Raw genomic sequence first — 18528 nt, 5'->3', positions numbered from 1 at the left:
TGGCATCCGCATCTTTGAGCCAGTGCTGTTTGGCCCTCTGTCTCCAGTATACATCCTCCTGCATCTCTACACGGCATAAATCCATTTCCAAGCGGTTATACTTGGCTAGGGAGGCCGGATCGGTACATCCCCTGAGACGGTCCTGTCTTTTCCGGAGCAGTCCAATTTTCTCCCCAAACTTATGGTAACGGTCTCCCCCCCCCCCTCCCCCCAACGGGTTAGCCGGTTCCCACAATGTCTAATACAATTTTGCATGCCCCCTCCTCTTCCTTCCTCCCATGAATCAGCAACTACAGTCCTACACCCCTCATCATAGAGCCATGCCATTTCAAACCGAAATCGTCTTGCCCCATCTCTCCTGGCCCCATAATGTCAAATTGCCATAAATATAGCCGAATGATCTGATTTCCTTGTCATTAGATTCGCAATCGTGGCCCCATTAACAATATCCCTCCACTGATCAGAAACAAGTACCTTATCCAGTTTCTCCTGAATCCATCCAGGAGTGCCTTTGCCTGTTTGCCATGTGAACTGATAGCCAGTCATTGGTAGCTGAGCTAAACTACACTGATCTATAGTCTCTCCAAAGCCGCGTAAGAGACTATTCGGGTGTGGATTACCTCCCTTCTTCTCATACTGATACAAGAGATCATTAAAGTCGCCAATTACAATCCAAGGAAAATCAGATTGTGTTGCCAACAATTTTAACAAATCCCATGATTCAGTTCTCCGTGTTCTCTCTGAATAACCATAGTAACAAGTCATCCTCCAATTGGGAAAACCACTTATACTCACCTCCACATCAATATGCGTTTTTGAATAACCCAGTAATCTTGCAGTATTATTCTTTCTCCAAAGCAGTGCCAAACCACCACTACGGCCCGTATTATCAACATAAAAAAGGCCTTCATAACCAATCCTGACACGAACACGTTCAGCATGTATTCGCCCCACCTTCGTTTCCATAAGAAATACAAAATCAGGCTTCTTCCTGGACACCATGTCCATAATTTCTCGAATTGTCCGTGGATTGCCCAAGCCACGACAGTTCCAGCTCAACGTACTCATTGTTGTGGGCGGGTCTGGGAACCAGAGCCCGCCTGTAGCAAGTTTTTTGAACCATCAGCCATGTTAATATCCATACCAGTTAAGTGTTCCCCCATACTCTCGTTCCGGTTATCCTGTCTGCGGCGTTTAGCCAATGCCGTAATACCATCCTCCTCTTCAGTTTGGTGCCGCACCTGATCATTCATATCTGGACGCTCCGGCGCCCCACCCTTACCCACAGCCCGGTGCTCCGGCAGGTCCTCAGACGTAAGTAACCAGGGTTCCCCGATTGGCCGTGGGCCTCTCATGTGGCCAGCTTTCATCCAGACACCAAACAGATATTGCTCGGGCGTCAAAACCGAGTCCCTAGCTTTCAAACAAAATTTGTCTGAATGCCCCAACAAACCACAGAAATAGCAAAAAGTATGTAACCTTTCATACTTAAAATTCACCCATCCCCATGACTTGTCCCGACGAATTAACTTCATTCTCCTTTTTAGAGGTCTATCCACAGGCATACAAACCCTAATTCGATAAAACGCTTTGAGAGGCCCCTTCATCTGTCTTTCATCAACCTTTAGGTACTTCCCCATAAAGTTCCCTGTCTGTTCAAGCACCGCTATAGTATTATAACCAACCGACAGGTTATAAACCTGCACCCATAAATCAACAGTATCAAGCACCATATCTTCCGGTAATTGACCATCCTTCACCTCCTTGCATACAAGCGTACAATTCTCAAAGGACCACGGCCCCTCATCTAAGACCCTCCGGACGTCCGTTATGTGATGTAACACAAACTGGAAGAGGTTCGGTTGAAGTTCTGTGATATGCACTCCTTTAACCGGTTTCCATGCCGAGGCCATGACTTGCCGCATGTACTCAACTTTGATCAATCGTTGCGTCAAGAAACGGCCTACCAAGGTCCATGAATCTGCCAACGTTGCTGCACCACCGTCGTCCACCGGCGCCACCTCGACACCGATGTCCTCATCCTCTAACACCATGTCTGCCCATCTTTCCGACAAGCCTGCTATGGTACTGCCGCTCGCCGCCATCCTGTACTGTCACGTCGCCTGCTGTATCAAACGGAGATCGGAAGATAGATCGTCGTTGTTACTGCTTCGGGAAGCCGAGAAAACTTGTTCGTCGAAAAACCCTAGTTTAGGGAGAAAAAATCGAGTGGGAAAGAAACTGTAATTAGTATATTAGAAATATACCTAAAGTTGATGATATCATATTTATTATAACGTTATTTCATTTTCATATTATACTCCAAAATTTATCTAATAAATTATAATTACTATTTTAATAACTATAAAATATAATTTAAATAAATATAATTATATTACGTAATAGCATAATTAAATTGATAACAATTTTGCCTAACATAACACAAATTTATTTGTCTATTAAAATTTTTCTTCATTTTTTCATCATATTTACTATTTATTGATCAAATTAACTCTTTATATTTTTTTATTTTAATTTTTAGATGTCAAGAAAAATTCATTGTCACTACTTGAGGACTTAGGTGCGTACCGAATAAATCACACTTTTGTGTAATAATTCACAAGCCTCTCAATAGAGATAACCACACATTTGTATGGTTATATCTTCTCTCTTTTTGGGAGAAGACATAACCACACATATATAAATTGTACATTTGATGTATGTTCTAAATATATAAATTGTATACATTGACATTAATTTTTTTTTTTTTTGAGTACAACTGACTCTGTTACAATGCACTATCTGTTCATAACTACTTCTTAACCTATTGAAGCATAAAGAGTCAATACCAGTATACCACCTCTACTAAGGCTTAACCCCACAACCTCCCATATAGGAAAGCAACTTGGTTCCACCAACGTCCTTGGCATATTGACATTAAGTTAAATATTACAAAATTTTGAATTGTAACTACTTGGAGCCAAATATTGATAATTAAAATATACACGCAAAATGTAAAGAAACTAAGGGGGTGTATTCAATCATGACTTTCGTAGAGTTTTAAAGACTTTTATGAACTTTAAAAGTTTGGAGGTATTCAATTCAAACTTTTAGAGAGTCTTTAAGGGGGGTGTATTCAATCATGACTTTTGTAGAGTTTTAAAGACTTTTAAAATGATAGATTTTAATAAACTTTGATTGACTTTCATAGAGTCGTTCAAAACTTTTTAAAATTCTATAAGACTCTATAAAAGTCTATATAAAAAACATTCATAGACTTTTATCAACTTTCTATTTAAAAAAGTCTACAAAAGTCATTGAAATTCTAAATTGAATACATCCTTACAAACTTTCAATGATTTTGATGCTTATCATTTATATATAATTTTCTTACAAAACATTTATAATATATCATAAAATTTTCTACCAGGACTATGTGGTCTAATAGTACCCGGGTTGGACTTCTATTTGGAAGATTATGAGTTCAAGCCTCAGTGGAGGCGTTATTGGTTCATTGTGTTTCAGTAGGTTGAGAAAGTATATGAACAGATACTACAATGTAATAGAGCCAGTAACTTTCAAAAAAAAAAAAAATATCATAAAATTTTCTTATTATATAGTTCTTCACCCACATCAACATTCTCAACATTATTATTTATCTCCATAGTATGTAGGTTGAGACTTATATGCTAATTACACACATATATATATATATATATATATATATATATATATATATATATATTAATAAACATAAAAAAATTTATTTCATTAGAAATTCATAACAATATTGAATACTAAAATTTATAATAAAAGAATTGATCAAATAAATATTTAAAAATATAATTACAAGTTGCATAAAATAAAAAAATAAATAAAAATTTAATATTTAATATATATATATATATATATATATATATATATATATATATATATATATATATATATATACTTGATATATTGTTAGGCATCACGCAAAGAACTATTATTTGCAATAAGCTACTCCGAACAACAAGAAGGTGCTACTGTTTGCAACCTCAAATTGTTATTGCGAACAGTAGTTCGCTATTCGTAGTAACCTGTTAAAAATAGGAAAAATATATATTACGAATATAAACACACACACACACACACACACACACACACACACACACACACACACACATATATATATATATATATATATATATATATATATATAAGTATTTATATGAATATTATGAAACATATACTAAAATTTGATGATGAAAAATTTGCTTTGTTCATGTATTTGGGAAGAATTAAAGAAAGGTAGAGATAAAAAATTCCTTGAAAAAAATAAAAATCAATATAAACAAGCAATAATGAAGTAAAAATAATATTATTTCGAATTTTTAGAGGAAGATTGTAACATTTAGGAGAGAGAAAAAAAATTGGTAGAGTTTTAGGTATGAGGAAAATATGGGATAATGAAGAAAAAATTAATTTTATTAAATTTAGATAGGTTTATAAAGTTTAAATAGGGAGAAAAATAGAGTTTAACTAGAGATAGAAAGCATTCAAAGTTGTTAGAAAGAAAATTTTGAAATCTTGGGGTTGATGGTTGGATTTCAACTATTTATATTTGAGAAGGAAAAGTCTACAAAAGTATTAAAATTAAAAAGTCTACAAAAGTTCATAACTTTTTGAATACCACATGACTTTTAAAGACTCTCTAAATGTCTTAATCGAATACTACACGACTTTTAAAGACTCTTTAAAAATCTTGATTGAATACCGCCTGACTTTTAAAGACTCTCTAAAAGTTTGAATTGAATACCCCCAGACTTTTAAAGTTCATAAAAGTCTTTAAAACTCTATAAAAGACTTTTATGAACTTTAAAAGTTTGGAGGTATTCAATTCAAACTTTTAGAGAGTCTTTAAAAGTCAGACGGTATTCAATCAAGATTTTTAAAGAGTCTTTAAAAGTCGTGTGGTATTGAATTAAAACTTTTAAAGAGTCTTTAAAAGTCATGTGGTATTCAAAAAGTTATGAACTTTTGTAGACTTTTTAAGTTTAAGACTTTTAGAGACTTTCCTTCTCAAATATAAATAGTTGAAATCCACCCATCAACCCCAAGATTTCAAAATTTCTTTCTAACAACTTTGAATATTTTCTCTCTTTATTTAAACTCTATTTTTTCTCCCTATTCAAATTTTATAAACCTATCTAAATTCAATAAAATTAATTTTTTCTTCATTATCCTATATTTTCCTCATACCTAAACTCTACCAATTTTTCTCTCTCTCCTAAAACTTTACAATCTTCATCTAAAATTTTGAAATAATATTATTTTTACTTCATTATTGCTTGTTTATATTGCTTTTTATTTTTTCTACGAATTTTTTATTCCTAAATTTCTCTAATTCTCCCTAAATACATGAACAAAGTAATTTTTTCTATCGTCAAATTTTATTCATAATATTCATATAAATACTTATATATTTTTATTTTTTTCTTTTTATGTTTATATTCGTAATATATATTTTTCTTTCTTTTTTTTTTAACAAGTTACTACGAATAGTGAACTACTGTTCGCAACAACAATTCGGGATTGCAAACAGTAGCACATTGTTGTTGTTTCGCAGTCTCAAATTGCTATTGCAAATAATAATTCTTTGTGTGATGCCTAGCAATATATCAAGTGTATATATATATATATATATATATATATATATATATATATATATATATATATATATATATATTAGATTTTTATTTTTTATTTTATGAAACTTGTAATTATATTTTTAAATATTGTATTTGATTCTTTTATTATAAATTTTATTGTTCAATATTGTTATGAATTTCTAATAAATTTTTTTTTATGTTTATTAATAATATATATATATAAGTAAGGAATAAGGTTCAAATTGGCCACTGAACGTAACCTGAAAATGCAATTAGGCCACTGAACGAACAAAAAGTACAATTAGGCCACTGAACATTTCAAAAACGTGCAATTAGGCCACTGAACTCTCCAAACGTATGCAATTTCACCGGATAGCAGGTTACCATCAAGTTTAGCAGGTTACCTGCTTACGTGGCAGTCGAGTTGGCATTTTTAATAATTTTTAAATAATTTTTAATAATTTTTAATAATTAATTTTAATAATAAATTTTATAAAAAATTGAAAAAAAATTAAATAAAAAATAAAATAAAGTCGTTTTTATTTTTTTAAATTTTTTTTAAATAATAATTTATTATTAAAATTTATTAAAAATGCCAACTCAGCTGCCACGTAAGCAGATAACCTGCTAAAATTGAGGGTAACCTGCTATCAGGTGAAATTGCACATTTTTGGAGTGTTCAGTGGCCTAATTGCACTTTTTTTTTTCGTTCAGTGGCCTAATTGCATTTTCAGGTTACGTTTAGTGGCCAATTTGAACCTTATTCCTATAAGTAATTAGCATATAAGTCTCAACATACTATTGATAAAATTAATAATGTTGATGTGGGTGAAGAACTATATAATAAGAATAATTTTATAATATATTATAAATGTTTTGTAAGAAAATTATAAATGATAAGAATCAAAATAATTGAAAGTTTGTAAGGATGTATTCAATTTAGAATTTCAATGACTTTTGTAGACTTTTTAAAATAAAAAGTTGATAAAAGTCTATGAATGTTTTTTATATAGACTTTTATAGAGTTTTATAAAGTTTTAAAAAATTTTGAAAGACTCTATGAAAGTCAATCAAAGTTTATTAAAATCTATCATTTTAAAAGTCTTTAAAACTCTACAAAAGTCATAATTGAATACGCCCCTAAGAAAGTAATATATTAACATATTTAACCAAAAAAATAAAAAATAATGCAACAATAATTATTACTGCTTTATTATTAAAACAATAATTTAAATAAAATATTTATATATTCATCTTTTATTTATGCTGAATAAAATTATATATATAATTTACTTTTTTAAGGACTAGAGTAACAGGGGATGGCATGGCAAATAAATAATAATTTAAAAAGAAAAAAAAAACTGAGAGCAATTGGAGGTAGCTGGCACGAGCTCCAATCTAGATCCAAGCTCGTTGGAGTAGGGTCCCACTTGACGTGGCCCCACACTACTTCACCGGACCACGGCACGCCACGTGGTGCACGGTTCAATGTTCTACCGGCACGTGTACTGATATATCTTGGAGGGCTCAAGTCCGGGACCAGCGGCAGCGGCACTCCTTTATTTATTTATTTATTTTTATTTTTATACTAGATCCTAAGATTATTAGACAATTTTTATACTCAATATCCGATTATTATTTTTTCTTTTTTCTTTTTTTTGAAAGTTACTGGCTCTATTACATTGTAGTATCTGTTCATATACTTTCTCAACCTATTGAAACACAAAGAACCAATAACGCCTCCACTGAGGCTTTAGAACTCGTAATCTTCCAAATGGAAGTCCAACCCGGGTACCATTAGACCACATAGTCCTGGTTTATTTTTTCATATTTGATCTCACTAATTTTAAAATCTCGTAACATTTAATCATCTTTTTTTTTTTTTTTTTAAATAAACTGTGCATTTATTCTATTTCAAAACTAAGAGTCTACAAGCATACGCCATAGCCCCAAAAGTGGACTATGGCTCAAGTCAAGTCCTTGGCCATTTCGGCCATAACAAAACAAAACAACTATCTAAATATATACAAGAGGTGGCCCAAAAGTGACCCCCCAATCAAAGTGTAGAGCTCCCAACCATCTAAGTCTACTATATCAAAATCAAAGGCCAAAATGGCTCACAAAAGAGATCAAAAGGTAAATTCAAGCCTTGAAAGCCCAACCCTCACCAACACATCCACACACCTCGTCTGTAAAAGGCTCCCCGTCCCACACAAGTGATGGGAACGATGCCTAAGCTCATGGAGATCCAACTATCCTATCCTATCCCTACTACCCTCGAGTCAAAGACCCATCCCCACCGGCACGGCGTACCGTGTTTTAATCCCGGGGGAATTTCACGGGTCCCGGCTTAAGCGGTAGCACTCACCTCCTTCCACCCTCGTGCCCAAGACCAACCTCCCTCGGCATAGCGCACTATGTTTTACCCGGGGAGGCTTTTGAGGTCCCGACAGGAGCAATGGATCCCTCCCCCACCACCCTTAGGCCAAAGGCCGACTCCCACGGCACGGCGTACCGTGTTTTAGGCCCGGGGAGCCTTTGCGGCCCCGACCTAAGCAATGGGTATCCACCATCTCACCCATCCCTTCTCATTTTTTATCAAAATTCCTTTTCTTTTGCTTTTTCAAATCCACTTCTTTTCTTGCCTTTTCCTCATTTTCCCCTTGTTTCGCCCTCCTCCAAATTTCCTTACATTTCTCTCATTTTCTTTTAAACCTATGGATCCCCTCAAGCTAAAAGCACTCCCAACTCCGAGTGTATGCCATACTTGGAGCCTATCAAGACCCCCCATTCATAACACAAGCCAGAATGGGCTTCCAAGGCTAAAACCACCTAAGAATCTCTTCTAAAGTCAGTTTTTGCCCTAAGATACAAGATATCCACACAAAAGGGGGTCGGGAGCTCTTATAGCAAAGTACACAAGGGGGTCTTCTTCTTCAAGCTTCCACCTACCTGCAAAAAAAGTTAATGGCTTCATCTCTACATTAATGTAGATCCACCAAACAACATCTGCACAGTGTTCAACTGCCAGTTCCCAACACAAGCTGATGCCCTCAGAAGCTGCCCAGCTAGCAACCCATCATCGGGCCAAAGGGAGGGTGAATCTCCGCTAGCTAGCCTCATAGATTCATACTCCCTAACCTTCCAGTATGGGGAACTGACCTCAACAACTCTCAGTTGCATCATAAGCCATTCATGGTTCACCTGCATGGCCGATTATAGGCCCACATAAATGCCAGTGCAGCAGCAGTCTACTCTTAAAACTAAGGCAGAATGAGCCTCAGCTATAACTTCATCAGCCCATTCCCCTTAGCTTATCATATGTCCAACCACCATCCTCTGCCTTGGATGGTGGAGGACCATTTGCTCATCAGACTTTCGGGTAGAGAAGGCCTAAGCTTTTCAGCTTCACTGACCCTTTCCCCTCTCTTGTTATCTCTGGGCCAACCTGATTTGGATTGGTCCATCTTTAGGTTGAGAGATATCTGTTACACCCCTCACGATTACCATCCCTCATTGGGGTTACAACAAAGATCTCTCCCTTATTTATTTTGGCTTATGAGCAGAGTTGTGGGCAGAGCCATTCTCAGAAACCTTCATAGAGCAGTTCCCCCACCCTCTCCCCTTTTCTTTATGCTTCAGGAGAGCAAAAGCCTCACACATGCTATGCCTAGCAAGGATCATCAGCTAATCCCTTTCCCAGAGCCAGTCTCAGTCAAAGAGAGCTCACATAACTCATTCCTTATACCACCCTCACTCCTTGAACAGCAACACTTTCCTTCCTTGTTTCCCCCTTCCACCCTCAGTTTCTTTCAAGGGCCAAGAGCCATCCTCCTTGGTCTTCTCTTAACAAAAGTGGAATCCAGCCTCACATCTATGCAGAGATCACCAGCTGGCCCCCTCACAACTCTGGTCCCTTGATCAGGGTCCCCACAATACCAGGATCCCAGGTTCTGGACCCCAACCACTGCATATTTATCATCTGATCTGATCAATCCCAGGCACAAAAACAAAATGGGGAACCCCCTCAAGGCTAAGGATCAATCTCAAGCCCCTTGGTAGTCCCTCCACTTTCCTAAAAACAATGTTGAGGCCCCTGCAGCTGTTTGCTAAGCTAGTAGCCACACAGTTCACCCTCTCTATGCAGGTCCCCAGCTTTATTTTCTGTCCTTGGAAAACATTAAGGCAATCCAAATTGTGCCCTCTCCAATCATTTGACTCAAATATGACCCTAACCAGCTTTTGTGTCTTACACCATTCCCAACAGAATCTCAACATTCCTTCTATCAAATCCTCAATGTCTTGGCCTTCCCTCACAGAGTAAACCCCAGCTAGGCAGAAGTGCCCTTTGGAGTTTCTCATAAAGAAAGAACAAGATTTCCCTTCCCCATCCACAGCCCAGTTCATTTTTACAGCACCTGGCTCAGGCCTGCACCAGCAAGATCTCTGAACCACCCTTTCACACCTAAAAGATTCAGCTTTTTCCATGACAGTTCTCCAATTGGGTGGCAATGGGTCCCAGTGTGGCCATTTCCTTTGTATACATTCCACCATATCTCTTGTCACCTTGTGGATCACCCTTGCCACAGATGGCTTTCCTCCCCCATACTTACAAGCTGCATAATTAACCCAAAGTTCCCACAAAACGAGGGTGGGCATTCTCTGGGCTATAAACTGCATCATTCTATTCCTGAACTTAAATTTCCACCATTCATAGCATAAATGTCTTTCTGTTCTCACCTTTAATTGAATGCCCATTGAGCTGGAGAAGTACTCCCACACTCTACTTGCTGTTTCTCCTGCCCCAAAGATGTGTTGCAAATCATCACAGCCGTGTTGAACACAGCAATGACATCTTGAAGCTGTTTGGAATCCCATTTTCCTCAAGACATCATCCACTGGTAACCTCTTTTTGAAAACTCTCCAGGCCAGGAAGGAAAATTTCCATGGAATACCTTTTGCCCACACCCTTCTTTTCCACAAGCCACTCTCCTGCTGTCCTCCACTTCCCCTTACAAGCTGCTTGGCTGATTTGAAGCTGAAGTCCCCTCCTGTTGGCTTCCATCTAATCTCATCCACTCTGTTCTGTATCAAGTTCACAGGTACATTCCAGCTTTGATCCTGAACCCCTAGCCTTTGCAGATCCACAGCATTCCCTCTTACCACATCTCTCAAGTTGTCCCTTGCTTTCGTCTTTCCCCTTATGCCCAGAATCCCTGCCATTGCTCCTTTGCCTGACTAGTTATCCCACCACACATTCACTTTCCCTTCCCCTATCCTCCATGCAATTTGGGGCTCTGCTATATCTCTGATTTGCACCATTCTTTTCCATACATGTGAATCATTATATTGCCAGCCTCTCACCACTGGGTGTGTTTCCTTGCAATACTTAGCAATTAAAAACTGACTCCATAGAGAATTCCCCTTCCTAAAGTTCCACCATAACTTCACACTTGCAGCATCTACCAGCTCTTGCATTCTTTGGAATCCAACTCCTCCCTCTTCTGTTGGCCTTGCCAATGTCTTCCAGGACCCCCAGTGGTATTTTTTCTTCCCCTCAGCTTTTCCCCAAAAGAAATCAGCCAACAAACTCTCAATTTGTTTTATCACTGCCTTGGGTGGGCTTATGGCATAGAACATATGAGTGGGCATAGCTTGAAGAATTGTCTTGATCAGCACTGCTTTTCCTCCTTGAGATAAAATTCTAGCCTGCCACCCTTTACATCTGTTAGCCACTCTATCAGTTAGACCATCAAACAGTGTAGTCTTTTTCCTTCCTTGATATATGGGGCACCCCAAGTAAGTAAAAGGGAAACTTTTAAACTGGCAACCAGTGATTTCCCTCACTCTCTCAATGGATTCCAGTGTGGCCTTTGCTTGCATATAAAATGCACTCTTTTGTCTATTGATAAGTTGTCCAGACTGAGCTTCATATGTTCCACCACCTCTATAACTTCCTCCACTCCCCCCTCCTTTCCTGAGGTAAATATCACCATATCATCTGCAAAGGCTAGGTGGTTGATAAATGGACCTCCAATAGGTTGGGAGAACAGAGCCCTCTTCTGACTGAGTAACCTGGAAAAAAGCTCAGCAGCCAAAATAAACAAGCTGGGAGATAAGGGGTCTCCTTGCCTCAATCCTCTAGAGGAATGAAAGAAGCCCCTTGCCTCCCCATTAACAATCACAGAGTACCATATGTTATTTATGGAGTTCAGGACCAGATCAATCCACTTTTTACAAAAGCCGAGTCTGGTTAAGACCAAGGCAATGCATCCCCAGTCCATTCTATCATAGGCTTTCGCCATGTCAAGTTTTAAAACTATATCTTCATTTGAAGCTTTCATTCCATGGCAAATTTCTTGTGCCAACAAAATATTATCAGTTATGCTTCTGCCTTTAACAAATCCTGCTTGGACTGGGGAGATGACTCTATTCAACACCCCTGCCAACCTTAAGACCATGATCTTTGTAATAATCTTGCTACAGAAATTACTTAAACTGATTGGTCTATATTCACCAAAGTTGGCAGGGTTGGACACTTTGGGTATCAACACTATTGAAGTGCTGGTAATTGCCTTGGTTAGGCTCTTACCAGCAAAAAAGCTTCTTACCATTTTCAGCAGGTCTTCCTTTATGATCTCCCAACAGAGTTGGTAAAAGCCCCCTCCAAATCCATCAGGTCCAGCTGCACTGTTTGCATTCATGCTAAACACACTAGACCTAACTTCTTCCATGGAGGGTTCAGCTACCAAGGCTTGATTCTCCTGTTCTGTTACCACCACCTGCAAACAGTCAAAAATTGAAGGATCAAGGTTAGTTGCTTCTGCTGTGAATAGCTGCTGAAAGAATTCAACAGCCATTCCAGCTATTTTGCCCTGGTCTTCCACCCAAACACCTTCATCACTCATTATTTTATGAATTATTTGTCTCGACCTCCTCTCCCTCACCAGCCCTTGGAAGTATTTTGAATTTCTCTCCCCTTCTACTACCCATTGAGAGTGTGCTTTCTGTTGCCAGTAACTCTCCTCCATCCTCACTTGCCTTTGTAATAGTGCTTGCACCCTCTTATATTCCAATAAAGTCTCATCTGTTGGCCTTTCCTGCAATTTTTCCTCCAGCTCCCTCATCTTACCCTCCAACTCCTCCACCTTCTTAAATATATTACCAAAAGTCTCCCAATTCCACTTCTTTAAAACCTCTTTCACTCTCTTAAGCTTAGTCATAAATGTATACATTTCATTTCCATTGACTCTCTCCTGCCATGCTTCCCTCACTATCCCTAGGAATTGTTCATGCTCTCCCCAAGAGTTCAAAAAGGAAAAAGGCCTTCTACTCATCCTGACTTGGGGCTCTACACTCATTATTAAAGGGGAGTGATCTGAAGTTAACTTTGCATAATGATGTATGTGTGTTTTCAAGCTTCCTTCCCAATTCTCATTCACAAATCCCCTATCCAATCTTTCCCACACTGCTTGTTCGCCCCTCCTACCATTCCACCATGTAAATGGATTACCATAGAACACCACTTCCCTCAGCCTTGCAGAATCAACACAATTCTGAAAATCTCTACTCTTCCACATACTATAAGGCTGGCCCCCTCTCTTTTCTTCACTTTTCAAGATGCAATTAAAGTCCCCTATGAGACTCCATTTCTGATCCTTCATAGGACCCTCTGCCATGCTCTCTATCTGTTCCCACAAATTCAACCTGATACTTCTATCACATTTTGCATATATGAATGATATGTTAAAGTTTCCAATTTCAGGCACTGTGGCTTCCAAATTTATCAGCTGGTCTCCTATTTCTATAGAGATCAATGTCACTCCTCTGTCCCAGAATACCCAAGTCTTATCAGACCCACAAAATCTGTTTTCAAAACCAAGCATAACTGCCCAGTGGCCAATCTCAGATAACTCTTTAAAAGGCTCTATTAAGCAGACTATCCCTGGTTTAAAAGTTCTCACCAAGTTCCTTATTCTGTGAAGGGAGCCTTGGGAGGCAACTCCCCTCACATTCCAACATAAAACTTTCATCTTTTCTTTTTGGGAGAGGCCTTTTTGCCTCTCTTAGCAGATTTTTGAGGTTGAATCTGCTCCTGACCAGCATTCATATTCTGAGATTGAGCCCTGGTTCTAACTGGGGATACATGTAGTTTCTTGTATTCATTTTCCATGTCCAGCTCATTTAATCATCTTATTTAATTTTCAATTATCAATGACTAATTTTATATCTTTATATTATTAAACATGAATACATAATAGTTAAGTGACTTATTTTAAAAGACAAAATTATATTTTCTATATAGAAAATGAGATTTTCCCCCCTGAGTTATATGCTCATAACATTTTTTTTCCTTAGTTATTCATGCATCCACATTTGGCCCCTCAATTATTATAAAAGTGGTGGACCGTCGATATATTAAATGGACATTTTTACCCTTAAACTAAATATTTTATTTATTTCACTTCTTCAACAAATTATTGCTTATAGGTAGGGATGACCACGACTCGGTTCGAATTGAACCGGACACTATAGCAATCAAATCGAAATTTTTCGGTTATGATTCAGAACCAGAACTCAATGTTTGGGTTTCCGTTTATTAAAATCGTGAACTAGAAAACAAATGGATCCTAAACCGTGAACCGGAGGTTCAAATCGGAACAACTACTAGCATTAGTTTAAAATTATAATAATTATAATATTAGCAAATAGTGTATATATATATATATATATATATATATATATATATATATATATATATATATATGTATTTGCATTTAAACTGACTCTCACATATAAGTATATATAACACGATTTAGTTTTTATTTTGAACCGTCGGTTCACAGTTTCGGATCCAATTTGAACTATTGGTTCAAATTTTCTTTTAAAATTTTATTATTTTATTTTTAAAATATTCTAAATTCAATAATTAATATATTTTATTTTTTCAATTCAGAACATGAACTGGCAGTTTCGATTCACGATTTTAATAAACTCTAAATATCGGGTTCCGATTCTAAATTGTCATCATAACTTTTCTGTTTGGTTGCTATAGTGTCTGTTCAGTTTGAACCATATCGTGGTTATAATTTTTCGGAGAAAAAAAAATAAATAAAAGATTTATTTTAAGGGTAAATATGTCTATTTAATATATCATGAGAATAAACTGTCACTTAAATAATTCAAGGAGAAAAAAATGCTATAAGTATATAACCCATGAAAAAAAATGTCATTTTCTCTTTTCTATAACATTTTTTAATAAAAAATTTGGTCACTAACAACTAAAAATTAGATCAGATGTGACAAAATTTAAAAAACCGTGGAACTAAATATAAAAAAATTAATACTCCGAAATTAGAAACTAAATATAAAAATGATCTGAAGTCCGGGGGCCAAAACTGGAAAAACTCTCTCACCTGCTGAGCCTCCACCCAACGCATCCGCGTCGCGACAAATCGGAATGGCAGCGGCCACTGCTCTCGCCCAAAGAGACAAAAGTTTCGGTTCCCCAAAATGCCCCTCCTTGTTTCCGAAGTGTCGAAGGGAAACCAACACTCTTTCTGTCGCTCTTTTAGGAAATTACCGCCCTCTTTACACTCACGCGTTTGATTGTAGTCAAATGTTCATATTTGCATGCAGGGAAAAGTGATTAGTCAAGATCTTAATTCCATCTCTTTTTTGTTTTTAACCTTTTCTTCTTTATCTTTTCTTTTTCAAAAATACAATTTCATTTATATATATATATATATATATATATATATATATATAATAATAATAATAATAATAATAATAATAATAATAATAATAATTCATATTTCTTTGCTTGGATAAATTAATGGTGTGTTTGGTTCATGGGTTTACACACGGAATGAGAATCAAAGCCATTGTTAATGTTTGGTTGACAACTTTTTAAAACACAACTATGAGATTTGATCAATTAAAAACTCAATTTTCAAATTAAAAGATGTATCATTTCACCTTATTGGTAATATGATTTTTAAGTTTGGATTAATACTTTTAGATTTTTATTTTGATTTTTTTTTTTGTTTATATTGGTGTTTTGGATGTCATTATATTAGGATCAATTATCTTTTTTTTTTTTTTTTTTTTTTTTTTTTTTGTATTTTTAAAACCTTTATTCCCATTATAGGGTCATACATAGCCAAACATCAATATTGGTAATCATTCCAATTCCACCCTATTACCAAACATGCAAAATACTTTCACCAAAACTCATACTATTACTAAGTACGGAGTATTTGATTCTCATTTCAATTCTGATTCCCATGTGCGAACCAAACACACCCTAAATCTTGAGCCCTATAAACTCACCTCTAAGCCCACAAATTGAAGAGGTAAATCGAGTCAATCTAGTTTCGAGATGCAGCACCAAACTGGAGACTTATGCGCATTAGATGTCCAACCCGACCTGATACCAAAATATACACTTTGCACACTAAGAAACCAACCTAAACTCAATCTCTCAATATTTGTGGCAAAATTTTTTACCTTGTTGCGAAGAATGAGTTTTAAATAAGACTTCTCACCCATTGTAATGATATTTTGGGAGTAAAATACAATTTCCTCATAAAATTACCTCTATTGCTCCACATACGGCAACAACTTTAATAAACTAAGCGAAATCAAAATGTTAGAAGCAATGATGACATGATGTGAGAAGGTTAACCAAATAGCATGTTTTTGAAGATTTAGTTCGGGTAAGATTTTTGTTGATGTTATTGTGTTGACATGATGTGATCATGCTAACATAAAGATGATGATATGATGTTGTTTAACTTTGAATAATCAACCTATATAATCTAGCTTGACCCCATCACTACTAGCTTTAATTCTATCATATTGTGACTATATTTGAAGAGAACGTATTAACTCTATTCACATAATATGTTATTAAAATATTATGTTCTGCAGTTAACGTATTATGTTTATGTAGTTACCATATTAATAATGTTATGTGTCTCTAATTAATATATTATGTGTCTTTAATTTATTTTTAATGCATAAATTGTTAACTATAGATACATAATATGTCTACATCACATATAATTTAAAAATTATTTTGGACTAGAATCTATAATGCAATTTAGACCATAATCCATGGTATAATTTGCCACACTGATCTTGATGGGGCTCAATTACCAATATATCATCATTTTTTTTTTTTGCTTCCAATAAAATAAAAACACATTTTATAACTTTTACTTTTATGTAAGTAGATTATTACTAATTGATTGAAACAAATAAAATGAAAAAAAAATTATAATTGTTGGGTGTACTAAGAAAAAAAAAATTATAATTGTTGGGTGTACTAAGAATGAAAATTATTACTTTTCTCATTTCACTTAATATCACACCTTAACTTTTTTTGAGATCTCTTTTTAGATGCATTTTAGTAAATAGTTAATAATAATTTATTAATTAATAATGTCCTATATGGTTATTGAAAATCGTACCTTGTCTTAAGTTAAAAGAAATCACAAATCACAAATTTATTTAAATATAAAATATATGTACAACAACGTCATCCAAAACAATTTTTAAGATTATGTAACATATCACATTATTCCCTTAAAATTGTACAGTTCACGTGGAATGACGCCCGGCGGTACGTCGTTTCGTGGTGATTTCACAGGGGTAAAGTGGTGATTTCACATGGTCTAAGTTACAGGACAGTTTAGAGAGAGAAACGGAACCTTATCCAACCAAGTCTTTATAAAAGCAGATCAAATCTCCAGCGGAGAGCAGCCCAAGGTATTTACATACACATATCTGTATATATATGTTGGAGAGAGAGTGTGTGAGAGTCAGTGTTTGTAGAGAGAGAAAGAGTCCATACGCTGTACCAAACATCATCGTACGCCCGAAAATTCATACGAGGGGGAGGGGGAGCAGAGATCAGACATCGAATCTCGAGGCGGCAACCACCACCGGCGGCGATTCGTAATGGCGGCTTCGAAGAGCTATTTCGCGAGGGGAAACTACCGGTTCCTGTCGAGTGATCGCGACGCGCCTGCGGCGGCGGCCGGCGACTCGGTGTTCGAGCTCGACGAGTCGGAGGTTTGGAGCGCGGAGCCGCGCGTTGCCTCGCCGGAGTGCCGGAAGGCGGTGGCGAGCGCCCGCGTCTCGAGGAAACAGTCCTCCGGCGACCGCGTGCCGGCGTCCCTGCCGGTGAACGTCCCCGACTGGTCGAAGATTCTGAAGGAGGAGTACAGGGAGAATCGCCGGCGCGACAGTTACGAGGAGGACTTGGAGGAGAAGTACGGCGACGATAGGGTTCCGCCGCACGAGTTCCTCGCGCGGCAGTTGGCGAGGACTCGAATCGCCTCCTTCTCGGTGCACGAAGGCGTCGGCCGCACCCTCAAAGGGAGAGATCTCAGTAAGGTTCGCAACGCTATCTGGGAGAAAACCGGCTTCCAGGATTAACCAACCTTTAACTCCCTAGATAATTTTTACAATTTCACTCCAAATTTTACCGCTCCGGATTTTTACTTTCTTTTTTGTTTTCCTTTTTTTTAATTTATGTTCATCTCGGAACTGAATTTCGTAGTAGAAAGCGGATTACATGAACGTAATCTGCACATTTTGGAGAGAAATGAAAGAAATTATATATATTTCTTACGTCACATGGTGGCTTTTTCAGATTTTTTTGTACAAGTAATTGCAATATTATTAGATAAAATTTAATATAAATAATATTGTCAAAATTAATAGCACCAAGATACTAATATAGTCTAAAAGTAAAGATTGACTTTTAAATCTAAACCCTTCCGAGCTAAGTTTTCTTTTTCTTCTCCCAAAATTGAATCTCCGACCCTAGAGACCCACATCTTGGCTCAAGTGCCCAATAGATGTAAAT

General features: G+C 36.6%; 2 protein-coding genes across 2 annotated transcripts; one reads left to right on the top strand and one right to left on the bottom strand.

Moving 5' to 3' along the window:
• Positions 1-10889: 10889 nt before the first annotated feature.
• LOC109162265 lies at positions 10890-13824 on the bottom strand. The gene is made up of 3 exons (XM_019310985.1): positions 13713-13824; positions 11727-13596; positions 10890-11628 (listed from the first exon to the last, which is right to left on the bottom strand). The coding sequence occupies exons 1-3, from the start codon at positions 13822-13824 to the stop codon at positions 10890-10892; spliced, it is 2721 nt and encodes a 906-aa protein (XP_019166530.1).
• Positions 13825-17615: 3791 nt separating this feature from the next.
• LOC109162264 lies at positions 17616-18095 on the top strand. Its single transcript, XM_019310983.1, has one exon. The coding sequence runs from the start codon at positions 17616-17618 to the stop codon at positions 18093-18095; it is 480 nt and encodes a 159-aa protein (XP_019166528.1).
• Positions 18096-18528: the final 433 nt, after the last annotated feature.

This window comes from Ipomoea nil, unplaced genomic scaffold (assembly GCF_001879475.1).
Source record: "Ipomoea nil cultivar Tokyo-kokei standard unplaced genomic scaffold, Asagao_1.1 scaffold2928, whole genome shotgun sequence".
NCBI lineage: Eukaryota > Viridiplantae > Streptophyta > Magnoliopsida > Solanales > Convolvulaceae > Ipomoea > Ipomoea nil.
This window is presented reverse-complemented; position numbering and strand designations above follow the sequence as displayed.